This window comes from Carlito syrichta, unplaced genomic scaffold (genome assembly GCF_000164805.1).
Source record: "Carlito syrichta isolate Samal-C Ts95f unplaced genomic scaffold, Tarsius_syrichta-2.0.1 Scaffold302126, whole genome shotgun sequence".
Classification (NCBI taxonomy): Eukaryota; Metazoa; Chordata; class Mammalia; order Primates; family Tarsiidae; genus Carlito; species Carlito syrichta.
In genome coordinates, this window is record NW_007246222.1 from 1,151,082 (window position 1) to 1,172,182 (window position 21,101).

Genomic DNA, 21,101 nt, shown 5'->3' on the forward strand with positions numbered 1-21,101 from the left:
TCCACTCACCTCAGCCTCCCAAAGGCACGGGATTACAGGCTGAGCCACCGAGCCCGGCCACTCGCCTCTCTGATGAAACTTTGCCAACGGCTGTCTGTACTCTTCTTCATCAATTCTCGTTATCTTTTGGGCCCCCTGGAGTTAGACATTCACCAACCTGACCAAAGAAAGTACTTTTGTCCCAGTCATGAGCATGGCCATCTTCCCAGACCGACGGTCATTTCCAGGTCCTCTGTACACCTCTACCCTCCTGGTCTTGCCTGACCTCACATCGTCCCCTTTCTCCCTCCAGCTCGTGCTGTTTCTTCTCAAGCTCCTAGGAAGCTTCCTCTGCTCTTGGTACCTCTACATCCCGGAGTGTCTCAGGACTTACTCAGGCTCTGTCTTCTGCTTTCCTTTACTTGTGTTCATGTATACGTTTTCCATTCATTCTCTTTGCTTTCAATAATGTCTATATGCCGAATTCTAATGTTCTGTCTTTAGCCCTGAGGTTCCAACTCACAGAGTCTGCTTTCTTCCCTATCCCTCTTCCATGTCTAATAGGCTTCTCTAACCCGACATGTCCCACAGGGCCATCTTGGGTTCACTCCAAGGCCGCTTCCCTCCTGTTGTTCCTGTCTCCATGACAGGCCCCTCCAGGCCCCTGTTGTTCACACCAGAAGTGTTGGGATAAGGCTTGATGCCCGAACCCCACACCCAGTGGCCACGTCATCAGCAGGTCCTCCAGTGTGCATGCCAGGTCTGCACGTTCTCACCACCAACCCGCACCTACGCCAGGTGACCTCGCCCTCTGTCCAGTGGACTAGCTTCCCAAACCATCCTGGACACCCAGAGACTCCTTGTCCTCCTGACCCCTACCCCTCCTCAGTCCCAGGAGCCGGTTCTCACACGAGTCAGGCCCCTTTCCCCCGCCCCCAGGGCCTTCATATCTGATCTTCCCTCTGCTCAGAAGCCCCAACCTCCCTCTGGCTCCTGTCACCTCCCAGTCACCTCCCTGTGTCTGGCTTCTGTCACCTTCCAGTTCCTGCTGCAATGTTAAGTCTTCTTAGAGCATCTCCCTGACCCCAATCCATGAAACAGCCATGCCAGCCTCCCCACCCCTACTCCCTATCCCTAACTCTGTTTTGTTTTTCCTTCCAAAGACTTATCCGTAGACTGTACACTCATATTAGTGTTTTGTAAACTTGCATACTGTTTGACTTTGGATGGCCTATCTGCTTTTGAAGGTTCAAGTTCATCCTGGAAACTGGGTATAATAATAGACTCCGGCTCTCAGGATTTAGAGATTCTTGCCACGTGAGAAGTACCCAGTAAATACCCAGTATCTTTTAAAATAATGTCCCTCTAATTCTGGCTTTATCCTACCAGTCAAGTAGACCAAGAATAATGAGAATTAGATACACAAAGATTAGACTCGGTGTGTCTAATGAGAGTTAGACACGAATATTGAAGTGAATATGAATTTTGTTCTTTACGAACTTTCATTATTTATGTTTGCAGTAATTCTTTATACAGCATTGCATCCCTTAAAAGTCTAAATATTATCGGGGGGAAAAAGCTAAAAGAGTTTAAATCAGTGGCCTCTCTGAAGCAGGAATTGTGGTGGGGAGCACAGAGGCCTGTTTTTCTTTGTTAGAGTGTCAGTACTATCAGGCTTATTTTTATAGAAATAAAATTGAATTTAAAAAGAAAAAAAGACCACAAAGAAATACCAGAACTTGTTAACAGGAGCTCTGAGGTGAAGAGACTGGAACAATCAGCTATTTTTATTTTCTTCTCTATGTTTTCTAAATTCACAAAATGATCCATCATGTATTTATATGTTGTAATGAAAAGTAGTGTATATACTTTTTGTGTATCAGATAAATATTGGAAACCTAATGGAGGCTTGGTAGGCAGCATCTTGAGTATGCTCTAAATGGAAAAATATTCCCAGGGCAAACCAGAAAACATACCTGCCTTGAGACAGGTGGGGGTGGGCGTTTACACCAGAGAAGCAGCTAGAAAAAGTTGAAAGGAGAGAAATGGGAAGGAAGGATGCTGCCTGGTGGTCTGATTGTTACCGGATTTGTCCTGGGAACAAGAGAGCCAACCCTCTGAGAAAACATCAAGGCAGTGGCCTGGCACAACTGGAGCCAGGTAGGCAAAGAATGAACAGTGTCCGAGTCATTAAAATTCTGAGCGTCATGTTTTCATTTAAATAAAAGCTCCTAGCCAAAGCAAGTTAGTAAAGAGACCATTTATTCAACATTTATGAAGGCAGGCAACCACTCCAAGCAGGCCCTGCCCGCCAGGCCGTCTGGACGGGGAAGAGGTGTGTCTTAATTCACATTGGGTTCTGTTAACCTTGATGATGGCTGGGAGCTCCCTAATCTCTTTTGACAGACTGTAGACATGTTTTGCAAATTCAAATGCTTGGAACTTCAAACTGTCAGGAGGTGAAGAATCACTCTGTCTTCCCCGTCTAATAGGAGCGTGCTGTCTTTTACAGGATGGATGGTCACAATATCACTTTGTAGCCTCGTCTTCGACCATCGAGAGGGACCGGCAAAGGCCCTACTCCTCGTCCCGCACGCCCTCCATCTCCCCTGTGCGCGTGTCTCCCAACAACCGCTCAGGTAAGAGGCCGCCTGCCCGGGCCAGCCCAACGGTATTTATTTCCCTTTGAGCAAAAACCGTTTTTTCCCATGACTCCCACACACAGGAGAGCCGTCCAATTCCGAATTTTGCTAGAAGTAGGAAGCAGACCTGTTTTTTTTTTTGACTGCACTGGCCACTCTGTTCTATGTTGACAAACTCAAAGCAAATCTCTCTCTCAGGTTTTCTATGCATGCAGCACATACCATGGACCTGCATGAACTGTCACGTTCACTGCAAATCCGGCTTTTCCAGGAACGATTTTTCCAACTTAAAATATATAACTGGGATATCTGAGTAGAGGAGCCTGTATGTGTTGTTTCTTCCTGTAGTATGGTGGCATACATCATTGAGGGTTTCGTGACCATCACTGTTCCATGTCCGATTTGCTTTTTATTATTACCTATAAACCAGCGGATAAGGCACTGATAAATTCTCATTAGAACCAACTGTCACTTGTAAGTCATTCCATTTTGCATTTTTCTAACTTTGACACATTCCTGTTGCTTACATTTTGAGCTTATTTCTTTTAATTAGTTGTAAAAGTACTTTGTTTTACGCTTTTTTTCAGTTGCATGAAGTAATTCTAAAGATTAGAGGAAAAATGAAAGATGAAATATATAAACACATCATTTAGTGATATGTATGGCATGGGTTTCATCGCTATTGTACTCAAGGTTTACGTTTTAAATTTTTTGATAAAAATTTTTATCAAAAGGATAAAGGATGGAAAACTAATGATATGTACAACCCCCAACACACAGCTATATAGGCTTTTATTTATGAAAACTTTTTTTTTTTTAAAGCCAGGGTTTCACTCTGGCACCCAGGCTGGAGTGCAGTCACACCATCATGGCTCATCCCAGCCTCAAACTCCTAGACTGAAGTGATCCAGCCTCCTCAGCCTCCCAAGTAGCTGGGACTAACAGGCGCAGGCCACCACACCCAGCCAATTTTTTTTGTAGACATAAGCTCTTGCTGTGTTGCCCAGGCCAGTCTCCAATTCCTAGGCTTAGGCTATCCTCTTGCCTCAGCCTCCCAAAGCCCTGGAATTACAGGCGTGAACCACCACACCTGATCAAAAACATTCTTCTTACTCTCCTCTGCCCTCCCCCGCTGAGGAAATAATATTTTCTGAAGTGGCTCCTTAGAGGACCTGGTAGAGAGCATTGCGCAACAGAGTGACCTCGCTGCCTCTAAGAACAATAGTCATAGAACTTTACACCAGATTTTACTGTCAAAATGATGAGGAAAACCAGAATGAATGGGGAGTATGTGAGTGAAATAAAGGACTCTTTCCAAGCCCTCTGAAAGCTTATATTTTTAATGTGTTTTTGTTCACTGGAACATTAATCCAAGCCTAAATGAGAATCAGGAACTTCACATACCTGCAGAAACTCCTAACTATCTCAGAAGCCCGGAGGTGGCCGCTTTCCTTTCTTATTTCCATAATCCCAGCAGGTATGCAGAGATAAAGAGCCCTGAGTCTGGGAACCGTATGAATTCCATCTTTTTAAAAGCTCTCATTATTACGAACTACGGTGAGCCAATCAGCGTTAGGAAGATGAAATAGTATGAAAGATCGGCAGGTGCTGAGACAGACGCCGCCTCTCTCCAGACCAGACAGGGCCGTGATGTCCAGCCCTCTAGCATGCGCCTTCCCTGAGAATTTCCTAGGCGAGACACATCCAGACACCTAATAAACACTTGTTTACGTGATTTGATTTTTCCCAGAGCGTAATCCTGATTTACCGGAGACTTAGAACACCGCTGCGTGTGAGGTCTCAGGAGATAATTACACACTTGACATAGTTTAATAAACACCACCATCTGTGCAATATTAGATTCTAAATTTAAAAGCTTTGGGTCGAGCATGGCGGCTCTCACCTGTAATCCCAGCACTTTGAAAGGCTGAGGTGGAAGGATTGCTTGAGATCAGGAGCTTGAGACCACCCTGAGCAACATAGTGAGACCTCGTCTTTACAAAAAAAATTTAAAAAATTAGCCAGGCATGGTGGCACATGCCTATAGTCCCAGCCACTTGGTAGACTGAGGCCTGAGGATCGCCTGAGCCCAGGATGTCAGGTTGCAGTGAGCCAGGGATGTGCCTCTGCACTCCAGCCTGGGTAACAGAGTGAAACCCCAACTCAAAAAAATAAATGAGAATTGAAGGACCTGTAGAAAATTATCTGTATTCTTTAACTGACCCAGGTAACATAGTAAGACTTCGCCTCTACAAAAAATAAAAAATAAAAAAATTAGCCAAGTATGGTGGCAGTTACTTGGGAGGCTGAAGGGGAAGGATTGCCTGAACCCAGCAGGTAGAAGCTTGGGTGGCCATGAGCATGCCACTCTGCACTCCAGCCTGGTGACAGAGTGAGACCCACCCCTCCCCCCCAAAGTTAAAAAAAAAAGAAACAATAAAATGAAAGCTTTGGGCAAGAAGCTCCAAAATATTGTCCCTTTATCACTATGTCACAGTGACTCATAAAAGGCCAGTTTTTATACAGGAAGACCCAGAAACAAAGGAGCAGGGGACAGGAAAGGGGACTTTTCTGGAAGAGAAAGAGAGTGAGCAGAAGCGAGGAGGGGGCAGCGGGTGGAGGAGGTGAGCAAGACAGTAGAGAGCAAGAGGGACCTGTACACCGTGCCCTGTTAGGGAGTTTGTTAGGGGCTCAGTTGTTCTTGCAATGGCTCCCCCTATAAGCACCAGAATCCCAATCATCATAAGATGCAGGTCACCCATCACCCCTCACCCCCATCCCCATCCAGAACAGAGATGGACTGTGGTTCGGGTCTTTTCTGTCCTCTCCCCGGCTACTCCAGCCAGCCTTCCCTCCTTATCACCTGGGTGTTCTCTGCTCCACCCACACTGGCTCACGATGGAGTAGGGAGACATGGCCCTGGCTCAAGTCATTGTGACTTCAGAGCTGTCCTAAGAGTGACGAGGGTGCTGCAGGCTGTCAGAGCTGGGCATTTCTTCCTTGTCTGCCCACTGGACATGCACCTAGAGCTTCTGGTCAGCTGGTGCTGAAACATCAGTGTTTTAAAAAATGATTCCAGGCTGGCCGCAGCCTGTAATCCCAGTACTTTGGGAGGCTGAGGTGAGGGGATTGCCTGAGCTCAGGTGTTCGAGACCAGCCTGGGCAACTTGGTGAGACTTCATCTCTACAATAAATCAAAAAAATAAGCTGGGCATGGTGGTGCGTGCCTGTAGTTCCAGCTATTTGGACGGCTGAAGCAGAAGGATTGCCTGAGCCCAGCCAGCAGGCTGAGGCTGTGGTAGCAGTGTGCCACTGCAGAGTGCTGCGATAACAGAGTGCCACTGCACTCCAACCTGGACAACAGCTACTCAATGATTCCAGGGAATTCATTCCAGTGTGTATGCATGCCGAAAGATCAGGAAAGGACCAGCAAAGATTCCTCAGTTTACCTTCCCAGTCTTTGGCTGTGACGTCTTCTCTTTTCTAGTTTCTTTGTATGGCTATTTCCTCCCTTGGCTGAGAGTTCCTCACATTCAGGAAGAGCCATGTGTCTCACATTTCTTTCCCCCACCGTGGCTAGCATAGGGATTTGCACACAGAAAATACTAAGTCTGACAAACCAAATCATATAACACAGGGAGAGGAGAGGTTCATTAAGGGAGCAACAGTTCCCATGGATTGGAACTGAGGGACCCTACAAAGGGTGTGAAGATAAGCTGAAAGGTAAACTGAGGCTTGGCCAGAAGAGGCTTGAATCCTCGCAAAGGGAAGAGTGCTTTGTCCTAAAAGCAGAGTTCACTAGGGAATTCTGGCCTCAATCATCACCAAGTATGCTTGCTAAATGTGATTTGGAGCCCCTGGCATTAAAACATTAGATTCAAAAGGTCCGGGATTGAGACCTGGAATCTGGAAGTTCTCAGGTGAGTCTTAAGGTTAAGCAAGACTGAAACACTGCCCTTGGGCACAGGAAGCCGGGCAAGGTTTTCAGACAGAACAGCACCGTGCCTGAGTTCAGACTGAGTTGGATGCAGCTGAGGATGCTCTCAAGGGGAAGAGCCATGTGTCTCACAAGGGGTGAGGGCATAGACCAGCTGCCCATCACTCAACCACCCTGGTCCTGCCCACTTCTCCCTGCCCGCATCTGCCCCAGCAAGGCAGTTGAGTTGTTGTCAATCCATTTGATCACTCAGGAAAACCTCTTTCTGTTCACTTCCTTGCCTCCAAGTTCATCTTTTCCTGCATGCTGGCACTAGCTTGTTAAAGACTCCTGGAATTTTCCAGGGGGATCCCCCAATGGCAGCCCATCACTTTAGAAATGGGCACACAGGACCAGGCGTGATGACTTATGCCTGTAATCTCAGCGCTTTGGGAGACCTTGGCTGGATGATTGCTTGAGGCCAGGAGTTCAAGACCAGCCCGGACAACAGAGCAAGACCCCTTCTCTTAAAAAAAAATGGTCGGGCATGGTGGCTCACCCTATAGTCCTAGCTACTCTGAAGGTTGAGGCAGGAAGATCACTTGAGCCCAGGAGATTGAGGCTGCAGGGAACTATGATTGCACCATTGCACTCCAGTCTGGGTGACCGAGTGGAACTCTGTTTCTTTAAAAAAAAAAAAAAAAAAAAGGCTAGAATTGGGCACACAGACAGGTGGCCAGGCTCATCCTCCAGGTCCAACAGCCACCGAGGGCCAAGCGTAAGGTAGATGTGAGAAGTTGTTGGGCTGTTCAATCAAAGAGCTGGATCAAGAGCGCCAGCAGGGAGCTCTCTCCAAGCTCTGCCCTCAGCCGCCATCAGGGAAAGTCTTCGCGGGTTTGGTTATTTCAGCCTCAAATCATTCTGTGTGGAGAGCTGCTTCTTCTGCCTTTCTTTAGGGCAGTGTCTCAGCGTTTTTTCTGAGTTAGGGTCTCAATCTGTCGGCCAGGGCTGGAGTGCAGTGGCAGGGGACATGATCACAATGATCACAACTCAACAGCAGCCTTGGCCTCCTGGGCTCAGGTGATCCTTCCGCCTCAGCCTGCCAGTTTGGTGGGACTACAGGTGCATGTCACCATGCTCGGCTGCTTTTTGTGATTTTTTTCGTAGAGATGAGGTTTTGTTATGTTTCCCAACTTCGTCTCGAACTCCTGGGCTCCGGCAATTCTCCCGCCTCAGCTTCCCAAAGTGCTGGGATTTCAGGCATAAGCCACCGTACCCAGTCTAGTTTCTTAGTGTTTGAGTAAAACTGCATTTATTTTAATCAGTAACACTTCAATATCAGTAATTGATCCTCTGAAACACTTCTAATTAAGGGAAGGAAAGAGAAGAGAAAGGAGGAAATCAGGACTGGGCTCGGTCTCATTTTCAAAACTGCTGTATACCCCCTGGGCAAGTCACTCCCTGCCAGGATATTGCTCTGAGGAAGAGGACCCCAGGATGATGTCCCTAATTGCCTGCCTCCAAGTCTGTGTCCCCTTCACTATAAAGCACCGGTTGTCACTGGGTGAGGAAACAGAATAAGGACAAGAGCCACAAAACCACACACACACAAAAAAGCCATCAGGTTCACACATGAATATTGGGGGATGCTGAGCTGTGTGTTGACGACAATCACCAATTGTGTGGAAAGGTATACACACCAGGGACACGGCAAATCACCCTTTTGATTTCTTTCTGTAGCAAGTGCCCCAGCTTCACCTCGGGAAATGATCAGCCTCAAAGAAAGGAAAACAGACTATGAGTCCACCGGCAGCAATGCCACCTACCACGGAACTAAAGGCGAACACACTTCCAGGAAAGACGCCATGACAGGTGAGCGCGGCCAGCAAGCCTCCTCCTGGGAGCCATGGCTCCACCTGGGAGGGGGCAGAGGGATGGGGAGTCAGGCTCAGCAGGACTCAGTGGTTGTCAGGTCACTTGAGAGCTTGAGAGGGATGCTACCCAGACATTGAGACTGAGATTAAACTAGCAGTGGGAACGCTGAGCCTCTTACTTTCTGCAAAGAGCAGAGAGGAGATGCTTTCTACACCCACTTCACACCCAGTCCCCCCTTCTTTGCTCAGCTCATAATAGTTCCTCAAATTAGAGTGAGGCATCACCGTAGAGTTCTTCTTCACTGGCATAACCCATGGTAGAAAGGATTCTAAGATGGCAGAGGCAGAGTGGCCAGGCCTTGCTCAGTGGGAATCGAGGGAATGGAAGAGGGTGAGGAGGGAAGGGGAGGGGATGGAAAGAAAGGGAAGAGAGAGGGAGGGAAGAAAAGAGAAGGAAGGGGAGGGAAGGGAAAGGAAGAACAGTGAAGGGAAGGAGTGGGAGAGAAGGGGAGGAGAAGGAATGAGAGGGAAGGGGAGAGAATGGAAAGAGAGGTGAGGGGAGGGAAAAGGAGGAGAGGAAAGAGAAGGAAGGGGAGGGAAGGGAAGGAGAGGGGAGAGGACAGAAGAGGAGAAAGGACAGAAGGGGAGGGAAGAGAGGGAAGGGAAGGGGAAAGCAGGGGAGGGAAGGAGAGGAGAAAGGACAGGAGGAGAGAAGAGTGGACGGAAAGGGGGAGATTTAAGGAACCCCCATAAATGAGACACCAACCTCTTACCGTGACAAACTCCCAAGAAGCGTCATTAGAGTTGACAGCCACACATCTCCAAGGGTGGCCAGCATTTCTTATGCCCTTTATCTCTCACTATCTCATTCATACCCCATCCTTTCCTTCCTCACAAGCTGAGACTTTCTGGAGGGCTACAGGGGGGGTGTAGCAGCCAGCCTGATAACCAGGCTCGAGTGAGGTACTCTTTGCATTTCCCCTGGGGCATCCACACCCACTCTGGACTCTTCATATACCTCATCACCTCCCGGTACTGCTCCTCCTTCAAGAAGCAAAGATTGGGGATATTGATGAAAAGGGGCTTATACTGTAAACACAGAGCTTCCAGACCCATGGGGATCTCTGCTGGGGAACCCGACCCCTTCTTCACCACATGGACTTGGGCACGGGTCCTCTGGATAGGGGCCATAACGAATAGGCCTTTACTAGATCAAGGTCAGATTCGACCATTCATAGAACTAGGTGCAGAGGGCCTCATTCACCCAGACCCTGAGACTCTCTAATCAGAGGAACCTTAAAAGCTTGAGACAGAGTTTCCAAGAATATTTAGGTGCAGACCTGCAGCGAAGCAGAATAAATTGGATGATTTATTCAAATACCTTCCCAACCCGGGACAGTTAAGATGAATCTTTCCAATAGCACATGTATTTACGCAGGCAGTGTTATCCACGTTCACGCAGCTCAGCTGCATAAAGAAAAGCACAATACACAGATGACTTTGATCCCTGCCCCCCCGGGACCGCATTCTGCCTCCGCGTATAGACCCCACAAAGGAATGTCCCACCCTTGCTCCCAAAATGTCTCCCGAATCAGTTCATTATTGTCATTCACTGTTTTTCTCCCCATCAGTGTTGCCCCAGTCACAGATGAGCACACACAAAGAAAGGTCTGAATCTGAATACCGAGTCCCTGGAGTCAAGACACTCAGCAGAAAATCTAATTTGTACTGATGGCTCTGACGTAGTGATGACACCAAGTCCTACTGACCCAGTCAGTCTATAGTTGTGACTGCCCTAGGTGGCCGCAGCGCCAGCAGTCTGGGACGACAGATTGGGATTATAGTTACAAGAGTAATTGTGAGATGGACTGCGTCATGGTCACCTACGTTTGGCGTTTCTCCTTAACACTCTTGACCAGTAGAATCATTCAGAGGCCTTAAGTGTTTATGTTGAAATAGTTCCAGTGATACATGAGTGTGCCCCGTACATGTAATAAACTGAAAAATAAGATCCAATGTGTTTCTGGTATTTAATCTTCTTAGAAAGTGTCAGGGATCTTGACAACTCCAGCACTGAGATCTATGTAATTCTTCCAACCTATTTAGGGGCTTAAACAGCTTTGCTCTATCTTATTTTAAAACGCAGTTTAAAACTACGCCATCAATCATGAGCAAGCCAAGAAGGACACTGAGATCTTTACTGAATAGTATGTTTATATAGGAAAGTTCCTCTAACGCAAAGCGTGCTGTGTAAAGGTTGGCCGTTATGATCATGACCAAGGTGGCGGTGGTGGTGGAGGTGATGGTGTTGGTGGTGGGGTGAGGGTGAGGGTGGTGTGGGAGGGGTTGTGACAGTGGGGATGGTGATGGTGTTTACCACTTTCAGTAATGGCACAAACTTGTCCCCAGGCAAGCCAGCTGGAAGCCCGTCTTTCCTAAAAAGCCCACCCTTGCTCCCGAAATATCTCCCAGGTGGGAGAACTGAACTCCCGTCATGGGCCACAGTTCATTGTTGCCATTCACTGTTTTTCCTCCATCAGTGTTGCCCTGGTCACAGATGAGCACACACAAAGATAGGTAAGAATCTAAATACTAAGTCCCTGGAGTCGAGACACTGAGCAGAAAAGTGGCAGGGATCTTGAAATGAAAAGGTTGAGTTGCCAACCCCTACTCTGTAACTTGTGAACAAATGCCCATCATTCCAGGATTTACTTGTAAAATCAGATTTCCTGTGGCCTCCACATAAAAATCTATATTTTTCCTCACTCAAGAATAAATCCACGCCAGGCACAGTGACTCCCACCTGTAATCCCAGCACTTTGGGAGGCCAAGGCTTGAGCTCAGGAGTTTGAGACCAGACTGGGCAACATAGTGAGACCTCATCTCTACAAAACAATTTTAAAAATTAGCCAGGCATGGTGGCACACACACATAGTCTTAGCTACTCGGGAGGCTGAGGCAGAAGGTTCACCTGAGCCCAGGAGGTCAAGGCGGCAGAGGGTCAGGATCATGATACTGCACTCCAGCTTGGACAAGAGAGTGAGACCCTGACTCAAAAAAAAAAAGAGAAAAGAAATGAAAAATAAGAAATCCAGGGAATATTTAAATTCCAGTGCATTGAAAGATATCTGAAAACCTGCCATCTCCCTTGTTTCTAAGACATCACGGGACATCTTATCATTCCCCACCAAAGCAGCATTCCCTTTTACCTTATCCTTGACATTTTACATCAGCAAGTTATAGCTCTGAAAGCCGATCAGTCTAAAGTTTACTCATTCATTCATTCATTCATAGGCCAGGCACCGCACCGTCCCAGGCTCTGGGGATATACATAGAGGCGACAGGACAGACTGTCTCTGTCTCATGAGGCTCTTTTGTCCTAGTAGGGGAAGGCAGGGAACACCCAAGGTAAACGGTAAAACTCGTTCACACCCAAGGTAAACAATAAAACACGTTCATCAACAAGATAATGCTGCATAGTGTTGCGTAGGAAGAAACTAAATGGGGTGATGAGATAGAGGGTGGGCAGGGCTGATGTGGGAGGAGTGATGTGGGAGGAGACCCTTGAGCTGAAACCCAAACACCGTCAAGGAGGTGACCAGAGCAGGAGGAAGTGAGTGCCAGGGAGAAACATCAGCAAGTACAATCTCCCTGAAGCTAAACAACCTTGACACGTTCTGAGGAAAGGGGGTCGGCGTTGCTAGCGGTGAGAAGAGCTGTGGGAAGCTAGGCAGGAACCAAGCACTCAAGGCCTCACGGCGGAAATACAGAGCCATCTCCATGTGAGGGGCACTGGAGGATTATAAGCCCAGGAAGAAACGGAATCCAATTTGTGTCACAAAATGATCTTTCTGGCTGTTGGGAACAAGATGGACAGAAGAGCCGGGCTGGGCAGAGAGGAAGTTGGGCCATAGTTGGAGAGGGAGTGAGTTTTTATAATAATACGGAGACAAGAGTGATGTGTGTTTAACTAGAGTGAGTAGCAGAGAGATCTTTAAAATGGAAAATGGGCCCTCAGCCCTCACTTGCTAGGTAGAATTTTCCAAGAGGAGCATTACTGTGCAGCTGTCTTGTGCTTTTAGATGAAAATCATAGGTCGAGTGAACTTAGACCTTGGTAGGCTACACTGACTTTGTGTCTACAGTGGTCCCACCTGTCATCTACTCTGTGAGAAAGTAGGTGGAATGGGAGCCTATTTCATTGTTCCTCAGATACTAGAAGCAAAGGATAAGTCCTTCTTAGTCCTGGAGTGTTTATAACCCATTGACACTAGACAAGCAGCATTTTCCACAGTTTTCTTTTTAAAAAATCTTTATGGATACCTGGTAGTTGTGCATATTTATGAGTCTTAGGTGATATTTTGGTATAAGCATACAATGTGCAATGATCAGGGTAATTGAGGCATCCATCACCTTAAACATTTATTATTTCATTATGTTGGGAACATTTCAATTCCCCTCTTTTAGTTTTTTTAGTGATGAGTAGAATGTATATTCCATAATTGCTGGCTGGAGTGTTCTGTAGGTATCAATTAAGTCCATTTGGTCAAGTGTCACACTGAGGTTCCGGATCTCCTTGTTGATTAGTTTTTTACAATGCACAATAAATTATTGTTAACTAGAGTTGCTCCATGGTGCTACCAAAGACTAGATTTTTTTTTTCTTCTATTGAACTGTATTTTTGAATGTATTAACCATTCCTTCTGTCTTCCCTTTTCTCCCCGTTACCTTCCCCAGCCTCTGGGAACCATCATTCTATTCTCTATCTCCATCTGAGATCAATTTTTTTAGCTACCCCATATGATGAGAACATGCAGTATTTGTCTTCCCATGCCTAGCTTATTTCACATAACATAACAGCCCCTAGTTCCATCCATGTTGCTGCAAATGATATGATTTCATTCATTTTATAGCCATATAGTATTTATTCCATTGTGAGTACAATATATACCATATTTTCTTCATCCATCTGGACACTTGGGTTCATTCTAAATCTTGGCTAACGTGAATAATGCTGCAATAAACATGGAAGTATAGCCATCACTTCCATATGCTGATTTCCTTTCTTTAGAATTTTAGAATAGGCCGGATGTGGTGGCTCAAGCGTGTAATCCCAGCATTTTGGGAGGCCAAGGTGAAGGGATTGCCTGAGCCTGTGGATTCGAGACCAACTTGGGCAACTTGGCGAGACCTCGTCTCTACAATAAAAATTTTAAAAATTAGCTGGGCAGCTGGGCTCGGTGGCTCAGCCTGTAATCCTGTGCCTTTGGGAGGCTGAGGTGAGTGGATTGCCTGAACCCGTGGGTTCGAGACCCGCCTGGGCAGTGAGACCTCATGTCTACAATAAATCAAAAAATCAGCCGGGCGTGGTAGCGCATATCTGTAATTCCGGCTACTCAGAAGGCTGAGGCGGAAGGATCCCCGGAGCCCAGCTGGTCAAGGCTGCGGTGGCCGGAAGTGGCCACTGCACTTCAGTCTGGGTCACAGAGTGAGACTCCAACTCAAAAAAAAAAAAAAAAATTAGCTGGGCATGGTAGCGTGCACCTGTAGTTCTGGCTACTTGGAAAACTGAGGCATAAGGATTGACTAAGCCCAGCGGGTCAACACTGGGGTGGCCGTAAGTGTGCCACTGCACTCCAGCTTGGATGATGGAGTGAGACTCCAACTCAAAAGAAAATAAAAAAAGAACTTTAGAATACATACCCAGCAGGGGGATTGTGGGCTCATATGGTAGAACTGTCAAAGCTTTCTTGAGCCATGACCTTTCAGCAGTCATGAGGGGAGTGGTACCCTGTGCCCTTCCTTTGGGCTGGTAGCATGAGTCTCAAGGGTTTCCAGTGGGGAAGCGGGCCAATTTGGAAGCATTAAGTAACTGGAAGAGACCTTCCTGTCCTTGAACTAACCACAGGTGTGTCAGAAGACAAAGTGGAGACTCCTTCCTCTGCATCTAGCAGGATTCCAAAGCCACAGCCTTCCAGAGGCACAGGGGAAACTCAGGTGGTGCTCCCTGCCTGTCCTCTGAGCCTTTGAGAAATGAACCGCCTGAAAGATGATCAAGCACTCCTGTGAGCTCAAATTAGAAATTTCATTCTTGTCATTCTCCAGCTAAAAGCTAAGCTGCTGATGCAGACTCCTGCATGCTTCAGTGCAGGTGACAAGCTTATATTATCCGCCAGTTTTCACCAGAAAAGAAGACCATAAAACTTGCAAAATGACCATCTGTTGGCTGCACCTGCCCTGACCCTGTCTGCAACGTGAACATTATGGCAAGAGGCTGACATGCTGTGGGGGTTTTATAGAATAACTTTTCTTCTTGTTTAATATCTGTATGTAAAATAAAGTGTTCAGGGCCAGAACATTTCTTCCCCTTGGAATGGTACCCAAGAAGCCAAGCTTTGTTAGGCAAAACTTGCCTCCAAAACTGTTACTCCACATTGAAATCTTGTTTTTTTTTTCCTAATGCTTTTGTTTTCCTTTTGCTTTTAGCTCAAAATACTGGAATTTCAACTTTGTATAGGAATTCATATGGTGCGCCCGCTGAAGACATCAAACACAACCAGGTAAAGTAAATGCAGCACATTCATACTCATTTTTCCATTCAACTTGTGTGAAATAGCCTGGGATTTTAAGAATAAATTAATTTTTATCCAGGACACATAAAGAACTGAAAAAGAAATGAATGTTCCCTGCTGCTGTCTCCTCACACCTGTCACAGCATATGTGTGGTTGTGTTTGAGCAGAGTAGCCTCAAATTTGAAAACAACCTTTGACTTCACCATAACCTCACGCTTGATCTGATAGTAGAAAGCAAGTTCTCTATTCTAGTGCAAAACTAAAAGAAAATTCCAAATAGACAATTGTAAGATGCCAGTTACTAAACAGAAATTGTCGAATGACTGCGTAGCCCCTGAAACCCAGTCAACTCTCATTAGGAAGAAAGCATTCATTATACATGATCATCAACAATAAAATAGATACAGCAAGTTCAGTGGAGAACCTGATAGAGATAGAATAAATAAATAGCCTAAATAAATTCTATCATGCAGCCTGGTGCAGTGACTCATGCCTGTAATCCCAGCACTTTGGGAGGCGGAGGCGAGAGGATTGCCTGAGCCCACAGATTTGAGACCAGCCTGGGCAACAGGGTGAGACCTTGTCTCTACAGTAAAATAAAATAAAACAAAATAAAAATTGGCTGGGCCTGGTGGCAAATGCCTGTAGTTCCAGCTACTTGGAAGGCTGAAGCAGAAGGACTGCCTGAGCCCAGAAGGTCTAGGCTGCAGTGAGCACGTCACTGCACTCCAGCCGGGTGACAGAGTGAGACTCTGACTCAAAAAAAAAATTATGTCATGCTACAATTACTAGAATGCATTATAGAGCACCTTGCTATTCAAAGCCTAGTTAGGGAACCAGCAGCATCAGCATCACCTGGGGTCCTATTAGAGATGCAGGAGAGATTCTTTCAGGCCTCTGATCCTAACCCATCCAAGATCTTCTGCAGCAGAGTTACATTTTAACAAGATGCCCTGGGGATTTATGTGTGCATTCAGTTTTGGGGAACACTGAACAGTAGTTTCTTAACCAATCTGAGTCGTGTGTGTGTGTGTGTGTGTGTGTGTGTGTGTGTGTGTGTGTGCATGTGTGTGTGTGTGTGTTTCACTCTGCAAACATTACTGAAGATTCATTTTCCCTGAGGGAATTACTAAAGCCAAAAGACACAGCCTGTGCCCCTCATTGACCAACAACCTCATTCTTCCTTTCCTTCCCATGGTGGACATCTTCCCAATCCACATGCTGCTCTCTGTAAGACATATGGCGCAGTTTGAGACCTCCTGGTGAATAGTTTGGCCCCATAGCCTACTTGACACACTGCTAATGTCTAATCAGCCTCCCTTCAGTTCCAGTCTTTGCTGAAAGCAAAGAAACCAATGAAGAAATGAATAAGGTCACAAGAGCTAGACAGGAGGTCACCCGTGTGGCCCCAACTACTCACAGGCCAACACACCTGCCCAAACTTAAAGGAAAACAGAAACAGAATGTATTAGAGATCCCAACTCTATTTATGAAAATAAGCCATTTTTCTTATAGCAAATAGTATGAAATTCTATAGATACAGTGAGCAGACTGTCTTCAGCTTGTAAAGAATCTTGTCAGGATGTTAGAGGACCCGGGTTTTGCAGCCAAGAGTGCAAGGTTAGTCTTAGTTTCCCCAGGAAGGGAGAAGTTCCTCACCAGAATCTGCTCACTCCACACCAGCCTTCGTCTCTGTGGCATCCCACCATCATTGGCCATGAAGAAACACCCTGAGGTGGCCCAGGAGTCCTCGGCTTCTCATGGTATGGCTGCAGCAGGTTTCAAAGATCAAGATGTAGAAGACAGTTCCTAGTGATTCTCAGGGGCACATTATTTTTTACCTATGCATACCTTGAGCATTTAAGCAAATGAGAATCAGCGCACCAAGACAATGTCTCCACCACGAGAGTGAGCACAGCCTAGCGTTGCCTTTCTCCCAGCGAGCTCCAGAATGTGCTCGACTCATTCTCAGATGGAAACATCAAGGCCACAGTGTCTCAGGCGAAGGCGACCGAAACCCATCCAGGATGGAGAGCAAGCTCCATGCCACTTGAAGGCACCGGTGGCAACTTAGTGCCATCATTATGCCCTGAGAAGGACCAGCAAAGAGAAGCGGGTGATCAGAATGTTCTCCTAACATCAAGCAACACTTTAGAATATCCACTGTTTTTTTTTTCTCCCATGAAATATTTTCAAGGAAATTATTATGATGCTCCAGTGAACTTCAAGTTAAAGAAATAAAGCATTTCACTTATTTTGGACTATGCTATTAGAATAAACTTTGTCTCTACTTGGAGCCATCCCTCTAGGGGACTTAAGAAAATGCAACCATCGTAGCTACTGCAAAGAGGACACGTCTTGGTTCTCTTCCAGTTGGGAGTTCTGGAGAGGACTCGTCAACGGCAGCCATGGCTTGGATTCCCTGACCTTGTGGGAATGGACAACCATTCCAGATGGAACGCTTGCATGTTGGAGCTTTCCTGGGCCAAAAGTCACCTCAGAACTTTGCACCTTGCACAGTTTCACTGGGAGGGATGTTCTGGGGTTCATTCACTTTCAGCGTCAAAACATGCCCTTTCCTGAGCACTGTCTTGGGGGGCTCAGTCGCCAGCTGCATCACACAAGCTCTTCAGAGGAGGCTGGACAGCATCTGACCTCAAAGGGAAACAATACTCAAGGGGAAACAAGTCAAGGAGGCTGAAGATGTGCTTGGCCAAGCGTGAGGGTCAGGGCAGCAGCTGTAAGTCAGGCTTGGCCGTGGCACCCTCGCAATATACTGGGATGCAGTCACATTTTCATGGAGTTCTGAGCTTTAAGAGCCCTAGAAGAAACAGCCACTAGGTGTAAAACAGAGTTTGTGAACCTTGGTTTTTATGTCTGGAACCAACAGACACCACTTTAAGAGTTAACTGCTGATACTTTCCAAAAGTCCTTTCAGATTTCTACCGATTCATTTCAGACCTATAAAGAGGAGTATCGTGTTTAATGGTATATGTGTATCTGGCAACAAGACTTTTGTTCATAAATTAGAAACAAAGAGATTTGGTGTTTTGATGGCCAGTATTCAAATGATAACTTACTGACATCTTTTTAAAATGCATTTATTTTTAGCTCTTCTGCGTGGAGGACTTTTTGGAGGACATTTGACCTGCCAAATTTTCGATACTGTCAGATATTCCCTTAGAGTAAATTATGAAATGCATCCAGTATTCCTGCCCCTGAATGTTTCTCAGCTGACACCTGTACTACCAGACCAGGGAGGGAAGTCAGTCCCTGCAGGCACAGCAGTGCCACCACCATTCACCCTAGATAGATCATGTGCTCATGTCTCAGAACTGGGCACTAAACGAGGTGTGCCGGACTGCATCGACAGGCTGGGGTGCCCTTGGCTGTTCTTAGAAGAGCCGTGTGCTCTGTGGTCGATGTGGGACTTTTTTTATTATTATGAAGAAGTGGGGTACAATTCAGGGTTAGGTATACACACATTGTTTGTGCAGGTGCCCTTGTTGAGGGACTTTTTTTAATAATACATATGAATGGAAGAAGTTAATTCTCTGAGATAAGAGACCCAAATGATAAGTTTATGCCCAACTCCAAAATGTCCACCAACCAAAGAGACCGTGACAATGGTCACATTGAACCAATTTGTGAAGGAAGGATGGGAGGGAGGGGGAGAGAGAGAGAGAGAGAAAGAAAGAGGGAGGGAAGGAGAGAGAGAGAAAGAGAAAAAGAGAGAGAGAGAGAAAGTAAGAAAGAAAGAAAGAGAAAGAAAGAGAGAGAGAGAGAGAGAGAGAGAAAGAAAAAGAAAGAGAAAGAAAGAAAAAAGAGAGAAAGAAAAGGGAAAGTAGCCACTTTAAAAGAGAGCTACAGCCTTGTGAACGACTTCCCTGAAGACCTCCCTGTCTCCAGCAATGTCTCCTCTGTCTCCTCTGGCCCCCAAAGCCATCACAAGAAGACCCATCTCTTCTTAGCCTCCTCGTCCTCCGTCCTCTTTTCTTATTGTAGAGCCTGGAATCAGCTGCACGTGAGCCTCCCAAGGTTCAGCCATCTTGACTCTGATGGGACTGGACTCATTTGGTAGAGAGAACATGGTCTTTAGAGCCAGCCAGATGTGAGTTCAAATTCCAGCTGCTCAACACCACTGGCCATGACAGCTTAGAGAAGTTTCTTGACTTTTCTAAGCTTCAGTTTCATCCTGTGTAAAATGGGAATGAGATGGATGGATGGATAGGTGACTGGAGAAGAAGGTAGATGACAGGTATTGGTATAGATAGACAGACACGAACACACATGCATGTGCATGCATTTATGACTATTGGAGAATTAAACCAAGAAGAATTTGTTAAATATTGAATAGGATGACATAGTAAATTCTAGTTCCTTCCCTCCTGTGTGATTTTTTTACAAACTTCCCAACTCTGAGCCTTTGCAAGCTCTGCACTTAGAGTGCAAGCCAGCGCTGGAGCGGAAGGTTCTAGAGAGCACACAGCCGCTCAAAGAAGAGCAAAGAGCACCCAGCCATTCGACGCAGTCTTGTAGATGTTTCACATTCATTCCAAACAGCCCTCTCTTTCTTTGTTGGCTCTTAGGTTCACAGAGGTTCATGCTCTGTGGACTCTGAAATTTTCACAGGTAGACAGAAGTCTCATTCATTCAGCCACTGCTAACTAGACGTGTGGGACACCCTGGACAGCCGCGGTGATGAAGTTCACCACTTCTTTGAAGACCAGGTCGATGACGAGTGTAAATCAATGACATATAAAAGAGGGGGTTTCACTTACTTGAGAGAAGAATTATGTGCAGGCCATTAAAAGCGTTCATTTACACACAGCGTGCTAATTGCAAATCATTATCTATTAACTAAGACCAATTTTTAGAGGACATTTCCATGCTGAACCTTAGGTAAACTAATAGGGAATTACTGAATCTGCTCGAAAGTGATCAAACTCTATTTCTCTAGGAGTGTTTTCTAATTCACACCAGACCTCCTCCCCAATTACCATGTATTAGCAGAGCTTTGTCCATCTCTGTAGGTGTAGCTGTGGGGGCTACCCTCATCCCACAGCCTGGGAAGTTCTGTTTCTTTCAGGGCCAGGTTCTCGGAAAGGGACCCCAGAGGTGATCAGACGGGAAGGGGAGAGCTCAGGCCCCAGATACCAATGCTAATGAGTATATCATCAGCCCATGAACACTCTTTGTCTTACTGTCCCTAAAGTCAAGCAGGGGGAAATAATTCTTGACTTAATTAGCTCAAAGTTTCCTGTGATCCCTTGAAACCCCCACATCAAACAGTAATTAGAAGTTAAGAGGGGAAACGGGGAGTATTGAGTTGGACTGGGGGCACCAGACAGTTTTGAAGGCCTCCTGCCCTAATCAATGGCTTCATAATCCCACAGTATTCTTGAGTTCACTGAATTCTTTTTTCTTTCTTTTTTCTTTTTTTTTTTTTGAGCTGGGAAATCACTCTGTCTTCCAGGCTGGAGTGTAGTGACACAATCACAGCTCACCACAGCCTCAACTTCCTGGACTCATGTAATCCTTCTACCTCAGTCTCCCAAGTAGCTGGGACTATAGACACATACCACCACATCCAGCTAATTTTAAAAATATTTTGTAGAAACCAGGTCTTGCTATGTTGCCCAGGCTGGTCCTGAACTCCTGGGCTCAAGCAATCCTCCTACCTAAGCCTCCCAAAGTGCTAGGATTACAGGGGAAAGCCACCTGGCCAGCCAGGGTTCAGTCAATTCTTGATTGCACCAAGTTAGTACACATTTTGGTCCTCCGCAGTGTAGAATATTTGGAGTGTGCGTCTGTCTAAGGCTGTGGTACCTGGTCACTCACTGAGGCAAGTGTGATGAATAGCTCTATGACAGAGAAGCTTTAGTATCTTCCATGCAAACGGGGTCAAAGACATATTGATGACAGCCCTCTGTGCTGCCAGGAAGATGCCTTTGTGACTCTTAGACCGTATTCATTTTCACTGGCTTTTTGAGATTGCAAGTACATGAGATAGGCATGATACCAAAAAAATGCAGAAAAGATTAAAATAAACAGGTTATATTTACAGCTTGGAGTCTCCACCTCTTTAATTTGAAAAGATTTTTGTGGTAAAAGGATG

General features: G+C 46.1%; 1 protein-coding gene across 3 annotated transcripts in view; it reads left to right on the forward strand.

Moving 5' to 3' along the window:
• CTNND2 (catenin delta 2) overlaps window positions 1–21,101 on the forward strand; it is a 981,613-nt gene that overhangs the window by 957,824 nt on the left and 2,688 nt on the right. For all 3 annotated transcript variants that reach the window (XM_021711379.1, XM_021711381.1, XM_021711380.1), the window contains 3 exons: window positions 2,492–2,618; window positions 8,278–8,409; window positions 14,897–14,970. In XM_021711379.1, coding sequence (XP_021567054.1) covers window positions 2,492–2,618; window positions 8,278–8,409; window positions 14,897–14,970 — 333 coding nt within the window. The remainder of the gene's footprint in view (window positions 1–2,491; window positions 2,619–8,277; window positions 8,410–14,896; window positions 14,971–21,101) is intronic.